Source organism: Phalangium opilio, unplaced genomic scaffold, assembly GCF_054372755.1.
Source record: "Phalangium opilio isolate 3A_F unplaced genomic scaffold, DU_Popi_V2 ptg000229l_1, whole genome shotgun sequence".
NCBI lineage: Eukaryota > Metazoa > Arthropoda > Arachnida > Opiliones > Phalangiidae > Phalangium > Phalangium opilio.
The window spans coordinates 289817-309049 of NW_028324220.1; the positions used below are offsets into that span (position 1 = coordinate 289817).

Consider the following 19233-nt stretch of genomic DNA (forward strand, 5'->3'; position numbering starts at 1 on the left):
ATACACTATTAAATAATCAGGTTAAGATTTTATAATAGAAGAAAAGATTATGGTGGCATTTAGAATAGTAAAAGGGCTAATGGTAGACGGGTAGTAGCTACAGGCATTTTATTCTCTTTATGGAGCGTATTGACTATTAGTGCGTCTAGCTACAATTTAGCTTTGGTGTTATTTATCGTTAACATTCATGTTGGCAAACTAAGAATATTGTTGAGGTGAGACGAGACGATAGTGTTTACACTGCAAACCAGTTGTGAATGTAGCTATCAGAATATACGGTAAACAGCTGAAGCGAAGACTTCATTTCCTGATCTTTTCCCCATTGACTGATATCCATGTGTCCAAGATTTATCCTTGTTGGATTTAAAATGTCGTCTGCTTTACTGTATTATTCGCTATGCTTGGAATACTGCTTCAATATTTCGTAAATTTTTACTTCAAAAAAGAGAAATAATTCATATCTAGGTAAATAAGTTTGTAGTAGTAGACCTCTTGACTCGGAGAGGTAATATTTTGGTTTTCCCAACTTGTTCCTGACTATAAATGACGGATTTTGGTGAAAAGCCTCATTTCATCGATAAAACAGGACAAGATGAAAGGTTCACCAGATGCTCCAATTTATTTTTGTTTTGAGCATGTATTAATATCCGTGGGTATTATAGTAATTATGCTTTTAAACACACCGTCAAAGTATCCTATCGCGGTGTTTTTGGTATTGTTAATGCCTATTACTATCCCTATATCATTCGTAATAGCCTTGCCAACAAATGATATATATTTTCTACTCGTATTTTTTTCGCCATTATTATTTATTTGTCGCATCATCTACGAGATATTAAAGAAAGTAATTTTGTTACCATATTGGTTAGCCGAATCGTTATTTTGTTTAAGTCACGAGTATTATAAATATGTCACCCGTATGAATTTTTACTCTGTACCGAAATCAAATAAGTAATTTTGTAAAAATAAAACATTTTTTATTGATAATTTATACATGGTTTCAAGAATTTTCTTTTAAACCGAAATGTCCTCCCACGCGCTCGGAGAGAAAGCGAAAGTCTCCAAACCAGTTTAGCCGCCGCGGAGGTGTAGGGCGGGCGGGCTATATAAGAGTGAGAGAGGGAGAAAAAAAAGTTTATAATATAATTCTCAATATCATTACTTACTCTCTGGAGAATAGAGTTCGAAAGCCACGGTGAGTGTTTTTTCTGTAAACCAAACTTATTAATTAATTTAACGTTCGTCTAAGCGTTTTTTCGGAACACAATAGATTAGATTAATACAATTAAGAAGTTTGGTTTACCGTATATGTAGAGTTTCAATGTCTCCAAACAGGAATTTCAATGCGCCACGGAACTTTTATAGCCAAACCTCTGTAAAAGAGACGAGATTTAAGTTCAAGTAGTCTATAATATAATTCTCAATAACATTACTTGCTATAACGCGCTGGAGAATAGAATTCGAAAGCCACGGTGAGTGTTTTTCTGTAAACCAAACTTCTTAATTAATTTAACGTTCGTCTAAGCGTTTTTCGGAACACAATACATTAGAGTAATACAATTAAGAAGTTTGGTTTACCGTATAGGTAGAGTTTCAGTGTCTTCAACAGGAATTTCAACGTGGATTATTCCTAAAATGACTGAAGAAATCTCGAAAATGTTGAACAACAGTAGCGTTTCTTCTCGATGATCGAATAGATATCTGTAAACCCACAGTCCTGGATATTTATTTTTCTCCGAACATTTTACTCAAATGAACTGATTAAAATAATGCATTCAAGACTGTGGGCTTACCGATCCGAGGTACCAAGAAGTTAGGCTGCTCTTCTCCAAACTTTGGTATGAATGTGGATTAGCTGTAAACCCATATTAATTATTCTCCGAACATTTTACTCAAATGTAGTGATTAAAATATTATATAGTGAGACTTACCAGGATAACAGCACCAAGAAAGACTGCCAAAACGATTTTACTGGCGCTGATTATCACCGCAATGAGGTGAAAAATCATTTCGTCGATCTCAGGTAAACTCTCAGCGAGGAATGAGTGATTTCACTATGATTTTTGGAGTATTTATACTAAATCTCTCCAACGTAAAATATACTGTTATTTACCTTTTTTAATTCGATTCTGGAGATATGCGAGGTTAAAGTTTAAAATTTGCCCTGTTGTTCTTATGTTAACTAATTTTTTTATTTGGAACAGGGTGTTAATTTAAATAACGCCTAACCAGATAAATTACAGTTTTTTTTTAAAAAATGGGACATGTTTCGTAAAATTATTTTTTTGCTATTATGAAGATATTTCTCCCATTGTCTTTACTTTGAGAAAAACCGAAATGGACGAACTTGTTTTGAGGTAGTATAGGAAATACAGGCTTCCCATCTGGAAGCTGTATTTCCTAAGAAAAACAGAGCTCATAATTGCATCTCATGTATTCAACATGAGTGCTGATTTGTCTCAAATATAAATCAATGTCAAAATGATTTGGCATTGCATGTTTGTTGTAAATTTTGTAAAAAGTTTTTAAGATAAAATATTTTATAGCTCCATGAGCCATCTCCTGATCATGTACTAATATATTTTCGTATATTAGCACATGTCGTCCGCAACAAATCTGGTTTTTATGATGCGCGCGAGAGTAACACTTTGATGTTAAAACATGTCTTCCATAATCGCGCAAATCAATTTTTAACACCGATTGACGACCAAAAAAAAATATATTCGATATTGATGAACATTTTGTCGAATATTTCAACAATATGTTGTGATATCCTATAGATAGGATATTTAAAGCGTCTTCTCGCGCATAACCATAATGTGTGATTTTATTTGATTCGATATAGTCCATGGCTAAAGCTGCCAATGTTAGCGGTTGGTTTAGAATTAAATCCATTTTTTTTCGTATAAATCTGTAATCAAAAGATATTATTAAAACCTGTGTTAAATTATATATTTTTAGTTTAATCGGAATATAAAATATGATAAAAACTTTATTATAACTGTAACAATGTAATTACTTTTATAAAATATTTATCTTTGCCAGCTTTCAAAATCAATTCTTTAATTTGTTATTACCATAAAATCAACCGCCTTTTCCTATGTCAAGGGTCAAATAATTTTTTTTTTACCTTCTCAGCTTTCAAAATAAATTCTTTAATTTGGTATTCTACATAAAACCAACCGCCTTTTCTTATGTCAAGGGTCAAATAATTTTTTTTTACCTTCTCAGCTTTCAAAATAAATTCTTTAATTTGGTAATCTACATAAAACCAACCGCCTTTTCTTGTGTCAAGGGGCGGATTCGTTTTTACTATAGTAAAATTTAACTACACTTTCGCAATAACTGAAATAACTCCAGTTAATTTAAGTTAGAACTAGTATTTTATTATACCTCGGGGTTTTTTCAAAAGGTATATAAGCTAAAGAAAATCAGTATATTTCATCACAAATTCTTTCTCTACTACATCCGAAATAAATAAAAAATGTCTAATGCTCAATCAAATGAATGGTGAGTTTAAAATATTTCTAAAAATTATTTACTAAATCTTGTAAGGAGATAGCTTATGTACTGAAGGTGAAGGGTTTATTTTTATCTATGACTAATTATTTTAAGAAATATCCCTATATTTAATTATTATTTATTTATTTCACTGTTAGCTCTTCCACCCAATCCAATTCTGCGTGAGTAAAGAAATTTTAAGTTTTAAAATAGTACAGCTATAAGATGATAAACACCGTTTTTACCTCTCCGTGTGACGTAGTCCAGGAGAGGTTCTGTAACGGCCGTGTCTGTGTGTGTGTCTGTGTGTCTGTCTGTTGTTACACCCACGTGACCGCGTTCGCAGTTTGCGTATCGGAGCAAACGTGTTCGCCATTTCCAAACTGCTTTCACAGTCACGGAAATGGCTCCTCTACTTGAGTTCTCACACCACCTGTGGCTTCTAATCACCACCATCTTCTGGTCTTCGTGCATTCCACTTGGACACCAGTCTGTACATATTGGCTTCTAATCACCACCATCTTTTGTTCTTTGTCAATCCCACATTGACACCAGTCTGCACTTACACTGGCTTCTAACACCACCATCCACTGGTCTTCCGTCTATTCCACATAGACACCAATCTGTATCATTGGCTTCTACTCTATTATCATCGTTTGGTTTTAGGATATACGCGGCGATCAGCTAGGGTTACGAGAAACGTCTAGCCTCCCTAAGGTGGGATCGCCACCAAAGGTTTTCGCAATTGCGCTTTTTCCTTACTATTATAATGGAAACGAATCGTATATATACCCCAAATTTTAAAAAAGCGGGCAAGAGGGGTACCCTTCACTTTAAACGTCAATATTAGCAAAGTTTGAGAAGATAATAGGTATAACTTTATTTTAAACGATTTAACTATTATTAATGTTAATTATTGAAGATTAAAATAATTAAAAATAATTATATTTATTTAAATATTAAAGATAAACCTCTCGTGCAAAGAGTGAGATTATCATTGCCTCCTATATCTACCAAGGCCCGTGCATGCGATATATTTCCTTCATTGCCTCCTATATCTATCAAGGCCCGTGCATTGTGATATATTTCATTCATTGCCTCCTATATCTATCAAGGCCCGAGCATTGTGATATATTTCATTCATTGCCTCCTATATCTATCAAGGCCCGTGCATTGCGATATATTTTTCAAAACAACAACAAAAATGGGAAACCCCAACTCAGAAACATAATAACGTTTTTATTGGATACTTAAGTTTATATAATCTTCTTGACACGGAGAGGTAATATTTTGGTTTTCCCAACTTGTTTTTTCTACATTAGGCGGAGAACGCAGATTGTACGCCCTATTCTGCGAGACGAAGAACTTCTTCGAGAGTTTGTGGAGAATTTATCTCCACCGTCCCCCCTATTGTATATTGTTTGCTTTATCTCTACAATTAAACCTATAACTGATTGCGGTACTAATGATAATTTAGCGAGGACGCATTTGAAGAATTCAATGGGGAGGAAGCAATAAGAGGCTTTTTGAGAGCTGAGAGAACTAATGCAGGAGCGCTTACACCTATAAGACCTGAGTACAGTCTATTTTTAACTTTCCGAACACTTTAATTTAAACTCTCGTGTTAGTTCAGTGGTTTAGCTTATGATATATTTCTAGTCCAAGTTAAAGCAATTAGAAAATTTCATTGGATTCAAAAATTGATTAGTTTTTATCTTTTGCAGTGTCTACAACTGGAACCAAGTCGCCCAAATTGGGTATTGTCGAGTGCCAAAAATGGGCGACATTTTGATGTGTGTTTACTGCAACAATGCGAGCCACATCAGGGTAACAGTATGTAGAAGAAAAACGATCGTATTTTGTAAAAACAACCAATGTACAAGATACGGTTGTATTATTTATAAAATCAGGCATGGTGTGTTGTATGTAGTTCAATAGAAAATATAAAAATTAAAATCGAAATAAAAATTATTTAATATACCGGTATAAAGTTTTCTTATTTTAGATTTAATAATATATTGAATAGTTACATTTTGAATGCAAATACTCAATCTGAGTTAAAATAAAACCTATAACATCTCTAACATCGAAGACGAGATTGAGATGCGACAGAGCATTAACTAGATTGTCATACTCGCTGATATTGAAAAATATTTCTAAAATTTGTCTCATAGCTGGTTTTGCATCGGAGAGGGACTTAATTTCTAAAAAGTTTATACCATCTTTGAAGTTTGATAATTTCTCATACACTATCTCGTACGCTTGTTTTATTTCATCTCTTTGAGATTCAAGCAGCGCGATGTGATTGTTAATCAATTCTCGAAAACCAAACAAATCTTCCATACATTTTCTCTCAATGAAAAACTCTTTTACGTGGTTCCATAGTCCGCGTTTTTGAGACATAGGAAGGACTTCGTGTCTAAGATGAACTCCATCTTTCTTTATTTTCAATTTAAAATCTACAAGCATTTTTTCAAAGTATTCTGGATGAGTTGGCAAAAAAATAACCGAATATTGTTTATTTTCATCGTAAGGGGTTAAAATGATGTTTTCGTTTCTTAGCAAAATTGTCCATACATCCAATGGAATAACAAAAATAGCGCCAGATTCTTTTATCTCGGCATAAAGAACAATGTCTTCACCCCTCAAACCAACGCTAACTTTAATTAAATTTGATTGAAAATGAGTGAATATACGCTCTTGAAAAGCCATTAAACTGTTTAAAACTAGCTAACTTAGAAATACGCGATATACAAAGCATTAACTTACCAGATCTTTCTTGATCGGGATTCAAAATTTGATGAACTTCTCCATTTCTCCTCCTCCGTTTATATACTCTTCTCAAATGGGTGTAGCGTTCTTCAATTTATATTCATCTGTATATTATCTTAAAAAATCTTAGCATTTCTTGCTTAATAATTTTAAAATGATTTTCGCAAGTCGAGTTTAATTTTTCAACATAATTACTCAATTTTAGACACGAAAATTTATCATGGTATAGAATTACGCCTCCATTTTTTCTTGAAATTTTTTTGTACTTCTTTGGTATTTCATCATGGCATAAATTTATGCAAGAATTTTCTCCTCGACATATATTCCGCAATTTATCTTGACATGGTATTTCAAGTAATTATGTTGGTAATTCCCTCTATTGCCTAATCTCTGTTCTTAAATTTATGGTAACCATTTTATGAAATCAAATTTCATAATACCGAAAATGGGGTATGAAAAAAAAATGGTGTATAAAAGCTGGTATGGATAACACCCAAAATCCATTCCAATCTTCACTTCGAGTGGATCAAGTCTTTACCGCGTTTGGATCAAGAAAAGGAAGAAAACCAAATGGATTCTGGCATGGGAAAACGATCTGGCAAGTCTGAATATTTATCTTTAGATAATGAAAAGTATGAATCTTCCGATGATGACTGTTTTGAAGTTAGTTGCGTGGATGACGAAGGTGGTTTAGAAAGCGTATATACTCGAAGCTCTAACCAATGCGCTTCGATTGTTAAAATACCGCAGAAAAAGGGTGAATATTACCTAGATATTAAAGCTACTAAATATAAAGATTTAAAACGATGTGCCAAGCAGGATGTTTGGACAGTGCCTTCAAAGCGCGTACAGTACATAGGCGATTTGAGCGAAAATGATTTAAAAGGTATTCTAATTTTAATGAAAAAGCTCGGAGAAAAGATAAAAGAAAATCCCCATAAGAAAATCTTAAATATCGTCAAAGCTAAAAAGGCAAAATCGCACGACTAAATACTTTTTGCATTACCAGATAATGTTTTCGTATTATTAATATTATAGGTAAATGGTGACGGTTTTTAATATTTAACCTTACGTTGTTTTCTTTCGAGCGCATTTAATATTTCGCATTACCCAGAATGGTTTCGATAAACGAAGCCATTCGAGACTATAAACATTTTTACAAGATAGAGAAACTTTCAGTTAAAACTTCTAGAAAATACAAGTGTAACCAGGTTAATTTTCGCGTTGATATCGAAAACACGGACGAAATTAGATTAACGCATATGTACGAAGATTTGCAAAACATTCTCGATTGTGTTTTAAAGGAAATCAAAAATGAATACCCAACGTACGATAGAGTTCGCTTATGCATTCAATCCGAGGAGCTCGAATCTCCTATAAATCTAAAATTAATGGCGTTAAATTCGCTAACTAGCGAACGTGTTTTGGCTGCAATTGAGCACGTAGCACAATCGAGAAGGGGTTTTATTTTAGATAGTTCTTTAAGATTTGATGTTGTTTTCCTCGACTGCGATTTTGAGATATCCGGGCTTTCCAACCGAAAAAGTGTTAGAAATAGAACTATAGTAGAAATGGAAAAATTTGTTACAGCTGACAAATCTTTTATCACTCTCCAAAATAGCGACGGTCTTTGTTTTGCTAGAACGTTAGTGATTGGGAAAGTTTTGGCGGATTTGAGATGTTGTAAATCGAAAGAGAGATCGGATCTTTATACCTATTTCGTTAAAATGAAAAGCTCCACGAGTTCATTACAGAAGGTGGAAGCTCTTAAACTGATTACATACGCTCGTGTACTACCCGGTCCAGTAAATTTAGCGGGTATTCAAAGGTTTCAAAATTATTTGCAAGGAAAATATCAAATTATTGTTTACAACGCGGAAGATAACTTTCAAAAGTACTACGTCGGCCCATGGAGTAGAAAACAAATTTTTATTTTGCTTTTACGAAACCACGCTGTAGCGATAAAGAGTATTTCGAGAATGTTTGGCGGCGAAAGTTATTGTTCCAAATGCCTTGTTGTTTTTTATAAGTCTAGCGAAAAAAAAGCCCACCATTGTTCGCAGGGTGAATTAAATTGTAAAAGATGTTCATCACTTAACGTCTTCCATGAGATCAAAGAAATTCAGGTTATCAGGTGTAAATCTTGCAATCGTTATTTTAAAGGTAATGAGTGTTTATCGTTACATATTTCGAATGGTACTTGCGATCGACTAAAACGTTGTCAGCAATGCGGTCAAGAAATCGAAACTCTGAACAATAGCATTCACGAATGCGAAAAAAGATGTAAGCAATGCTTGATTGTGCATGAAAAGAACCAGTGTTACGTTATGCCTTTAAAAGAAAAATATCCGCCCGTGAAATATGGATATTTCGATTGCGAAAGCTACGTTTCCGACTCTAAAGAACATGTAGCCATCCTACTTGTCAGTGCTATGGAGATGGTCGATGAAACATACGAATTTAAGACTTTCAAAGGGCAAGATTGTTGTAAACAGTACTTGGACTACTTGTTTCAAACAGAGGAATCGTTTGTTCAGCACGATACCAAAAGAATGAAAAAAATTAAACCGCGATTTGAGAACTACGTCATTTTTTCTCATAACGGTTCCCGTTTCGACTCGTATTGGATTTTAAACACTTTAGTTAATCACTACTTTATTAAACCTCAAGTAATTTTCAACGGTAGCCGCGCTATATCTGTTTTTATCAAAAACCAAAATATCAAGTTTTTGGACTCGATGAATTTCGTCGCCGGCTCTCTTAGATCTTTGAATAAAACCTTTGAACTGGGGGAATGTAAGAAACAGTTTTTCCCGTATATTTTCTTGACACACGACACGATGAATTATAAGGGAAAATTGCCTGACAAATCTTATAGTACAGTCATTTTAGCCCAAAAATAGAGGGAACCCGCAACAAATTGAAACAAAGCTGAAAATTTCAGTTCTTATAGATTTTTGAACGCTCTTTAACGTGGTGTGGTCTCCCGCATTCTCCCATTGGAGGAATTTCCGCCATATTGGAAAATGGCGGACAAAATCGAGAAAACGTTTAATAACTCCGGTTCTACTTAACCGATTAATACGTAATTAGGCTTCAATTGTAGATCACCTTCAAACACATAATTCACCTCTAAGATAGTATTTCCTACAACTAACCGGAAGTTCACAATCTGACTCTGAAGATTAGCCTCATATAAAAATGGAAATTTAAAGCATTTTTTGGTTTCTATATTCAGAATACATTTCCAAAATCGAGAAAATGTTTAATAACTCTGGTTCTACTAAACCGATTAAAAAGTTATTTGGCTTCAATTGCAGATTACGTTCAAATACATAATTCATCCAAAGATATGTTGTCCTACAACTAACCGGAAGTTCACAATCCAGCCCGGAAGGTAAGACAAATCTAATTTTTGAGTATTTCGAAACGGTTTCAAGCGAAATAAATGCAAAGAGGGTTTTAAACCTAAAATATATTTTTCCCACAATATTTTTACCTCTTTAAGTGACGATGACGTCACGGAAAGGTATTATACTGGACGTGTGTGTGAGGGGGTGTCTTTCTGTCTGTGTGTCGGTCACCGCGTCCGCAGTTGGCAAATCGGAGCAAACGTTTAACTTCTACTCCCAATGTTCGGATCAAGAAGTGCGTGGCGATCGGCTAGGGTTACGAGAAACGTCTAGCCTCCCAATTGCAGGGCTTCAACCAAAGGTTCATGCAATTGCGGATTTCTTATCATTTATAGTGAATCAATCGCCTTATATGCCCTAAATTTCCAAAAATTGTTAAAGAGGCATACACTAGAATTTTAACGTCAACAATAGCTGTTTAAAATTATTTTAGGAATTAAGTTTCTTAAATCGACTTCAGTAGAATTACGTTAAACTACTGACGACTAAAGTAATTAATTTCAATTATATTTTCTTAATATTATTAATTGCGTCTCGTATCGGAGAGGTTTATTTTGGTTTACCAACTTGTATATTAGTATATTTATCAATATTGGTTAAGCTTAAGTTTAATCATAGTCCTCCACTTGAGGTTGAGCCTCAAAATCTATATGTTCATTTGAACAAGATACTCCCTTGCATTGTCTACAAATTGAAGAACAGACTGGACCAGTTTTACCGCATTCACATTTCAAATCAAAGACTTCCTTGCATTTACGAGGGATCATCTCAGAAGCTCAGCTGGAGCAGGTTGTAGAGTGGTAACGATTGGTTTGACTCCGCCGTTTGAGTTCAGATCCTACCTGTCTCCAACCCCATTCTCTAGCATTTAGGCTGCTTCCAAGCCACGTTTGAACTTGGTGATAAACTCTATTTGAATGTTGCTTTGCTGCCGCACTTGTTGGTGGAAGAGAAGCTAATTCAAAAGCTCAATTCCATAATCTTCACTTAAAGTATACACTTGGATATGTCAACTTTGTTTCACACGCTTTAACTCAACTTTAGCCGTATTGACAAGTGTGAGCGAACAATGGTATATATTAAAACATTAAGTTTTATGATGGTACAAAGGCTGTTTTACCCTCTCCCGTACTATACATTATAGCTTTTGGCAGTAATAGGAACTATATGTTTAATTTTGGAAACGTATTCTGAAAATAGAGACCATAAATGCTTTAAATCCCAATTTTTTATATAAGGCTAATCTTCAGGGTCAGATTTTGAACTTCCGGTTAGTTGTAGGACAAAATATCTTTAGAAGTGAATTATTTGTCTGAAGGCGATCTACAATTAAAGCCTAATTACGTGTTAATCGGTTAAGTAGAACCGGAGTTATTAAACTTTTTCTCAATTTTGTCCGCCATTTTCCAATATGGCGGAACTTCCTCCAATGGGAGAGTGTGGGAGACCACACCACGTTAAAGAGCGCCCAAAAATCTATAAGATCTGAAATTTTCAGCTTTGTTTCAATTTGTTGCGGGTTAAAACCTATTTTTCCTGTACTATTATTTTCAACCTGAAAAAATGAAGACGGATTACAAAGAATTCGAAATTTGGTACGAAGAAAAGCGTAAGACCGAGTACCATATGAACAAGGAGCTGGAGGAATACTGTCAAATGGATGTTTCCGTTTTAAAGGAAGCGATGGTTAAATTTAAAAATCTTTTTCTAAAAGCTAAAAATTTCGACCCTTTCAATATGAACGCTATATCCATTTCGGGTGCTTGTCTACGTTTTTTCCTTCACACATACTTAAAAGAATACGCTTTAGCTATCGTGCCGCAAAATGGGTACCTATACCAACATCAAAATCAAAGTCGTGAAGCTATGAAATGGATCTCCCTCGAGGCTAAACAAAGGAATGTAAATTTCCAAACTACTTTTTCTATCCAGGGTGAAAAATACTTTGGAAAGTTCCCAGTCGATGCTTATTGTCCCGATCCTGAAATTATTCTCCAATATCATAATGATTTTTTCACGGATGCGTTAGACACACAAAGCAGTCTAGCTTCAATTCATTTCTTGGAAAAACCAACAAAGCGTTATACGAAATAACTCTAGACTCTGAAGAATACATCAAAAACGCCGCTCCGAATGCCGAATTTAAAACCATGTGGAGTTGTGATTTTGAAGAGTATCTTCGAAACCATCAGGAAGATAAATCTTATTGCGATACCGTATCATTTCCTTCTTCTATAGGATCGAGAGAAATGATTGTCGGGGGTAGGGTAGAAAACTTCAAATTGTTGCATATCTGTCAACCGGGTGAAAAGATACTGTATCGAGACGTCTGCAGTCTTTATAGTTTCGTCATGAAATTTAAAGACTTCCCAAAAGGGCACCCTACTATATTTACGCGAAATTGTAGTTTAGAAAAAGATAAATATTTTGGCGTGTTAAAATGCAAGGTTTTAGCCCCCAAAAAACTATACATTCCGATTCTTGCATTTAAATCTAATTCAAAATTATTGTTTAGTCTATGTCGCACCTGCGCAGAAAAAAGCTTATCAAGCCCTTGTCAGCATTCGAGAGAGCAGCGTATATTCGAAGGTGTGTTCAATACTCCCGAAATTTATTTGGCAATGGAATTCGGTTACGAGCTGATTTCTATATCCGAAGTTTGGCATTACCCTGAGCGATTCAGATACGTGAAAAACCAAAGTTCTGGATTGTTTGGGGATTACATTGACAAGTTTTTGAAATTGAAAATTTGTAATAGCGGTTGGCCTGACAATGTAGAGACTGAAAGTCAGAAAAAGGATTATTTACAATCCATTTACGAAAAAGAAGGCATCTCGATATCAATCGAAGAAGTGACTAACAATCCAGCTTTAAGGAATATTTGCAAGCTAACGTTAAACTCGCTTTTCGGTAAAATGTGTCAAAATCTGGACAGAGGAAAGACTGTTATTATAGATAAATACGAAGAACTAGTGGCTATATTAACCGATGAGACTAAAGATCTGGAAGATATTCGACCTCTGAACGATTCATTGGCTTTGCTAACTTACAAACAAAAGAAACCTTTCGTTCCTTCTTTACGAAGTGGCAGTCCTGTTATTGGAGGTTTTATCACAACCTATGCTCGAATAGAGCTATTTAACGTTATTCACAAGCTTGGGAAACGTTTGCTTTATATCGATACTGATGGTGCCATATTTTTAGAAGGAGGGAAAGATGATTGAATCCCTCCCGAAGGAAGTAGTTTGGGAGAGTGGAAATCAGAAATAGGCGCTTAGCATATAACAGAATTTGTCAGTACAGGACCAAAATCGTACGGTTATAAAACATCAGACAATCAATGCGTGGTGAAGTCGAAAGGTATCACGCTTTCTCGCGAAAATGAAAAAATTATAAATTTTGAATCTATGGTAGACGCCTTACAAAATCCAGAAAAACGGTATACGGTAGATATCCCGTTTAACGTTGTTCGACGCAAGCGGGACTTAACTTTACTCTTAGGAAACTTAAAAAAACATTTTGGGGTCACCTGCTCTAAAAGGGTTCTTCTAGATGACTTTACTACATTACCCTTTGGGTATTGCCAAGAAGAAGAAGCAAGTGATTGCCAAGAAGAAGAAGCGAGTTACCTTTCATCACATTGTTAAAGTTCATTGGCTACCCGATAGCGAAGATCGAAGGAACGAGTGGTTGTACACCGCCGCGCGATTTAAAGATAGAGTATTTCTTTTGAACACCCTTTTGAAACCAATTTTTGAACGAAAATTAAAAGAATCATAGTCGACAATGTCCTGTCGGTTGAAATTCGTAGCACCCTTTAAAATGATTGTATCCGGCGCGTCTATGAGCGGAAAGACGAATTTTGTTTTGGAGTTATTGAAAAATCGTCAAAAAATGATAGACCCACCCCCTCACAGGATCGTATATTGCTACTCCCTATTTCAAGAAAAGTTTCACGAAATACGCAAAGAAATACCAGAAATTGAATTCCTGGAAGGATTGCCGCCTGATGATACGGATTTCTTTAACCCCAAAGTTAATAACCTGCTAGTGTTTTACGATTTAGCCCCTGTTGCTAATGCTAGTTCGTTCATTTCTTACCTTTTTACGGTTGGCTGTCATCATTTAAATTTAAGTTTAATTTTAATTACTCATAATCTATTCTCGATGGGGAAGGAATCTAGAGTTATAAGTTTGAATACTTCTTATTTTGTAATATTTAAAAATTTAAGGTCTCGGAGTCAGATTTCCCACTTGGAAAGACAGATATTTCCGGGTAAAAAAATAATGTCAAAAGCGTATGAAATGGCTACATCTGACAAACCGTATAGTTACATAATTTGCGATTTGCGTCAAACTTGCGACGACTCTTTGAGATTAAGAACAAATGCACTTCCCAATGAAGGAAACATGATATTTTTTGTGGAATAATAAATATTTTTTTAAAACAAAGTCCCTGGTGGAGATTCAATTCATTGTAGTGAAAGATGCCATCCAAGTCATTTCGGAAACATTATCCTTACCTTAAGCTACTGAGAGATATTAATCCTCAACAAAGGAAAACTTTAATATCGTTATCTAGCAAAGATCAGTTAAAATCTATTTGCGTTATATGTTACAACTTGAAAAGAAACGCCATCGCTCTTCCTTAAAGCAAAAAAAGAAATTTGAGGCGGTACGAAAAAGTTATAAAATCGCTATCTAATAAACGCCGTAGCCCAAATCAGGTTCGACAGTTGTTGTACAAGCAGACTGGAGGAATTTTTCTACCTAGCCTGATTGGTGCTATAATTCCAACTCTTTTGTCAGCTATAACCGGTGGAGAATGAAGAAAATGATTCTAGTTCCGGCGTCCTCGATTATGACCGATGTTGAAAAACAGGTTTCTTCGTTGGATAATGAAATTACCACCATTCTCAACCAACCTGGGAATCCTGATGATAAAGCCAGACAATATCTAAAATCTCTTCAACAATACCTTACAATGAAAAACTAGGTTGAACCTCCCGAAGTTAGAATAGCTCCTCAGCCAACGCCTGTATCGTCAACACCCATGCCTTCATCAACCTATCTAAAATCTCACCAATATACCGGTCAATCGTACGAACCACCGGTTCCAGTAATTGTCAAAACGAAACCTCGAAAAAAAATTGTGTTAGTTAAAAAGACCATTGTAAGTAATTATCAAGTTCGACGTTCTCAAAAGATGAAGAAAAAGAAAATTAAGCTTTCAAATCCATCTCTAGAAGCAGCAAAATCGTCTCCTGTTCTGAAAGAGATAAAAACACCAAGGACTGTCAAGAGATCCCCGTATGAATTAAGGCGAGAGAAAGGAAAAAACCCAACAAATGGCTAGAATTTTGATTTTATTCATTACAATATCGAAACTCGTGATTTAACAAATGTGTACACAAATTTAACAATGATATGCTATCGTTATAATAAAGGTTTTTCTTATAAAGCAATTGGGTTATTTCTTTCATACTGTAACCCTCGCATTTGGCGAAACAGTACATTAAAGTATGCAAACCGCAAAAATCGCTATCGATGGGCTGAATTACACAATCATTGTAGATCCATTCTGAAGCGTAGGGGGTCAAATCAAATCCGTAATGGGTAGGATTCCTTCCAAAGGAGCAAAAGAATTCCGCTCTTTCTCGGTTGACGAAGAAAGCAACCCAGTGTCCATCGGCGATACAAGAAGGTAAGGTATTAACGACGAAATGATAAACATTTTTCTCTAGAGGGGGTGATGGAAGCTTGTCCGAAGGAAAAACACCGATAAAAAATGGTGAAGTTCGAGGATCGCAGTGCAAGACTTCGGAGAGTTGTTGCGTATTCATGGCCTCACTTGTAATAATTGCGGTTCGCAAAAAGCGCCTCTGATTGATACACCTTGACCATCTTTAACGTTGTACGCTGGAGGACTCCGATGCAGGACTTTATCTATGATGAAATTCTCTTTGGTCCAGTTGGCAGTTCCTCCCTTTTCGAATCTAGTTTTCGAAGTTGCTAATTTAACTATCATGCCTGGTTTGAGAGCGGGTTTCTTTCCCTTCTTCTTATCTCCGTATAATCTAAACCAAACTAAATGCTCGTTATTGATATTAACATCTTTTGGTTTAAAACCAGTTGTCGAATGGACGCTCGAATTGTAACTTTTAACCAAGTTTGGCAAAACTTTAACGTAATCATACTTCCCGCTTCTAGTAAAGTATTTGTATATCTTTGACGACAGTGTAGCATTGAATCTCTCTACTAAGGATGCTTTAGTATCATTTACTAAAGCGAATGAACTGACGTTGTGTTTCTTTAAAAAATTGTCAAACCTTTTATTTACAAATTCTCCGCCTTGATCGAAAGTGAGTTTGGAAGGTTTGCGAGATTTAAAAATACTAGAGAAAGCTTTAACAATACTTTCCGGTTTTTTATCTCGAAGAGGGATAGCCCAAGCAAAGCGCGATAACACGTCGATGATAGTTAATACGTAGCGTTTTTTATTATTATACCGCTTAAACCGGTTGAAATCCATAAGATCGCACATCCATTGTTCATCTTTAGAAGTTACATAGACTTGATTTCTGGGGAATTTGAGTTTTCTAGGTCGGTGAGTTATGTAGGTATTCTGAGCTAACAACCAATTTCTAGTCTCCTTTTTCGAAATTCCTTTAACACTATTTTGTAATTTCTTTATACTTCCTAACCCAGCCGGGTGAGAGAGATTGTAATAAACTTTCGCCAACTCATCGAGTCTCGACATTGGTGTGGAAAATGAGTAAATAACTTTCAATCAGGTGAAATTTATATTTCTTTATTCAGAACATTTATTCGTACACAATCATATTTTTCAAATTGGTTAAATTATTAATAATATCGCTATAAAGGATGTACACGTCTTCTAATTTCGTTCCATCCATTTCTTCGTAAACTTCAACCAAAACCTCGTCGTAATTCATCCGCGGAAGCGCTTGTTCGATATTCTGTTCCACCGCTTGACACCAGTTGATATTATCGGCTCCGCAGGAAATATCGTGAGCTAACTTGTGATGACAACAACTGTTTTCGCATTTGATGGTAATTGAATAAAGTATATTCGTCAATTTTTCCAAAACGATCCTTTTCATAACATCCTTAGCGTCGAGTAAAACTTTGACTTCGCGATCGATGGTACTTTTCAAAGACTTTAAACTTTTCCACGATTCTTGATTCAGGGAGAATCCGCGACCGGAAGAGTACATAATGTGATAGTTATGATTCGCGCCGCGAACGTATTGTCTAAGGTCCAACTGCTTTTCCTTTCCAACGGTGAGACACTCTAGCAGAATATTATCTTTACTCATCCAAGTGTGAAACCTTTCAGATTCCCCATCGAAGTGAGAATCAATTTCGGGTTGCACCTTCCAAAGATCGTTCCAAATAGAATGATGAAACGAAACTTCCGAGTCGTTGTCTCGTCTTCGAATGGTAACGTAAGGATCGACGATATTTTTTACTACGATCTCCAGATCGCTGGAAAGATTGTGACTGACGAACATCTTGAAGATTAATGAAGAGTTGGCCGAGATTTTTCTCCCATTTATAGTCGCTATTTTCTCAATTAGATGCTGACATCTGTGTTTTAATCAAGTGGATAAATAACGCTTCTGTCTCTGGTCACGTAGAGCTCTTTGTTAAATACAGCATAAATTACGCAAGTGGTGTTGGTGTTGAGTGGTTTAGCAAACTTCATACTAAGACGAAGATTTCCCTGCTTAGGGCGGTTGATAAAATCACCTTGACAATCGCCGGCAGCTGTTAAATCGTACGCGAATATGGTATAACCGTTACCATAGTCTTCGTAAGAAATATAATTGCCTTTGTTTTTACCTAGTATATCTAACACGTCGAACAGTGAGGCATATTCTCTGGTATATTGTCTTTTTTCAAAGTTGGGTTCGAAAGGAATGTCTGGAAAATTTGTCGAGCCAATAGCGACCGACATATGTCTCAAATCATTATGAGTGAGATGATAAGGATTGGTATCTAACGTACCGTTGAAAGCGTTCGTGGGTACGAAGAAAACTATCATAAGATCGGGCATTCTCCCAATGAAAACATTTTCCCTAGTACAATCGACTTCGCCTTTAGATATTGGGAAATGTTTAATAACCGTTTGCTTAATAGGGTATCGAGCTGGATGTCGCTCTAAAACTTTAGCGTGAGCCAAAAGAATTTCAGGGCGTACCTTAACCAATTTAGCTATGAGAACAGCTTCATCAATAACAACATGGTACGTCTTATTGGGTACTTTGGAAATAATAGGGAAATGTTTAGGAGATCGGAAAAGTCGAATCATAAGGTCAACTCCAGGAAGCATGTACTTATTCGTACGAAATAAATCTGCCGGTAAATGTCCAATCATTTCAATTTGATTTGATAATTTTGTTCTAGCGGCTCTTTTAAAAATTCCGTTTTCATTTGTTTTATTTTGTTGAGTAAACATTTCGTCCGGGGAAGTTGGCGAGTCTTTGTAAAAACATTGTAAACCGAGTTGAGATTTTTTAGCATCTTCGGAACAGCTTAAAACTGTTTCAATAAGGGGTCCGTATTGAGCGCAGTTGCTCGATGCTTGAGTCGGTGTATTTTGAGCCAAAACATCGATTTTACTGAATAGGGAGAATAAAAACAGATTGACTGGTCCAACGTTAACCTCGTTAGGTTCGAGTGCCGTTCCGTCTTCGTGAAGAATTCTAGCTATAACTTTAAGCTTTGTCTCGGCAAGATCCATATACTCTTCTTCGTTCGATTTAACGTAAAAAGTTATCGGTCCAGAGTCTGTAATCGCGCTAATCGGTTGATAGGTTACTTCGGTAGACGATATGACATTGCTGTTTTCCGTTAGAATTTCAAAAATGTCTAGCTCGTTACGCATCCCCTCTCTCACCTCCATGGTTTTTGATTATGGTAGAAAATCTCTCTTACTGCGATTCTTCTTAACGCGTTTACTTTTCTTTTTAGCTCCGCCTTGTGAATTTCTTTTCCTTTTTCGACGAGCACCCGAACCGAACTGCGAAGTAGCTACGTGATCACCAGCTTTATGTAAAAGATTACCTCCAGCTAGTTTTAGATTCTTTTTAAAAGCCTTTTTCGCGTCTTCTCCAGACTGGATATCGGTATACATTCTGGTACCGATACCTAATGCCTCGCGTCCGACGGCCTTAGCCACGGGTTTTACAATTGGTGTAATTAATTTAATTAGCTTGCGAAATAAATTCCCAAGACCCCTCCCGCGTTGAAAAACAGGTCCAGAAAATGTTGGAAAGCTGACACCACCTGATTGCTGCAGGTAATACTGTAGATAACTATCCCTTTGAACCATCTTTTACGAAATGTAGCTTGAGGATAGACTTACCTAGTTTAAATGGTACGTGTAAATTTGCGTCGGTTTTTATTTCTACCTCGATAATTTCAAGTTCGTTAAGTCTTAGCGGATAGTAATCAATATTAGTAAACGTTTGAATGAACGTTTTCTTGTCAGCATTATCCGGTCTAGCAACGATTCGTAAAA

At 35.7% G+C, this 19233-nt stretch overlaps 1 protein-coding gene across 1 annotated transcript; it reads right to left on the bottom strand.

Annotated features, from left to right (window-relative positions):
* Nucleotides 1-17304: 17304 nt before the first annotated feature.
* On the bottom strand, nt 17305-18615 carry LOC149614019 (uncharacterized protein F54H12.2-like). The gene has a single exon (XM_089857985.1). The coding sequence runs from the start codon at nt 18613-18615 to the stop codon at nt 17305-17307; it is 1311 nt and encodes a 436-aa protein (XP_089714111.1).
* Nucleotides 18616-19233: the final 618 nt, after the last annotated feature.

Coding starts and splice junctions, on each gene's coding strand:
- LOC149614019 (XM_089857985.1), bottom strand. CDS start 18,615: ATGGAGGTGAGAGAGGGGATGCGTAACGAGCTAGACATTTTTGAAATT.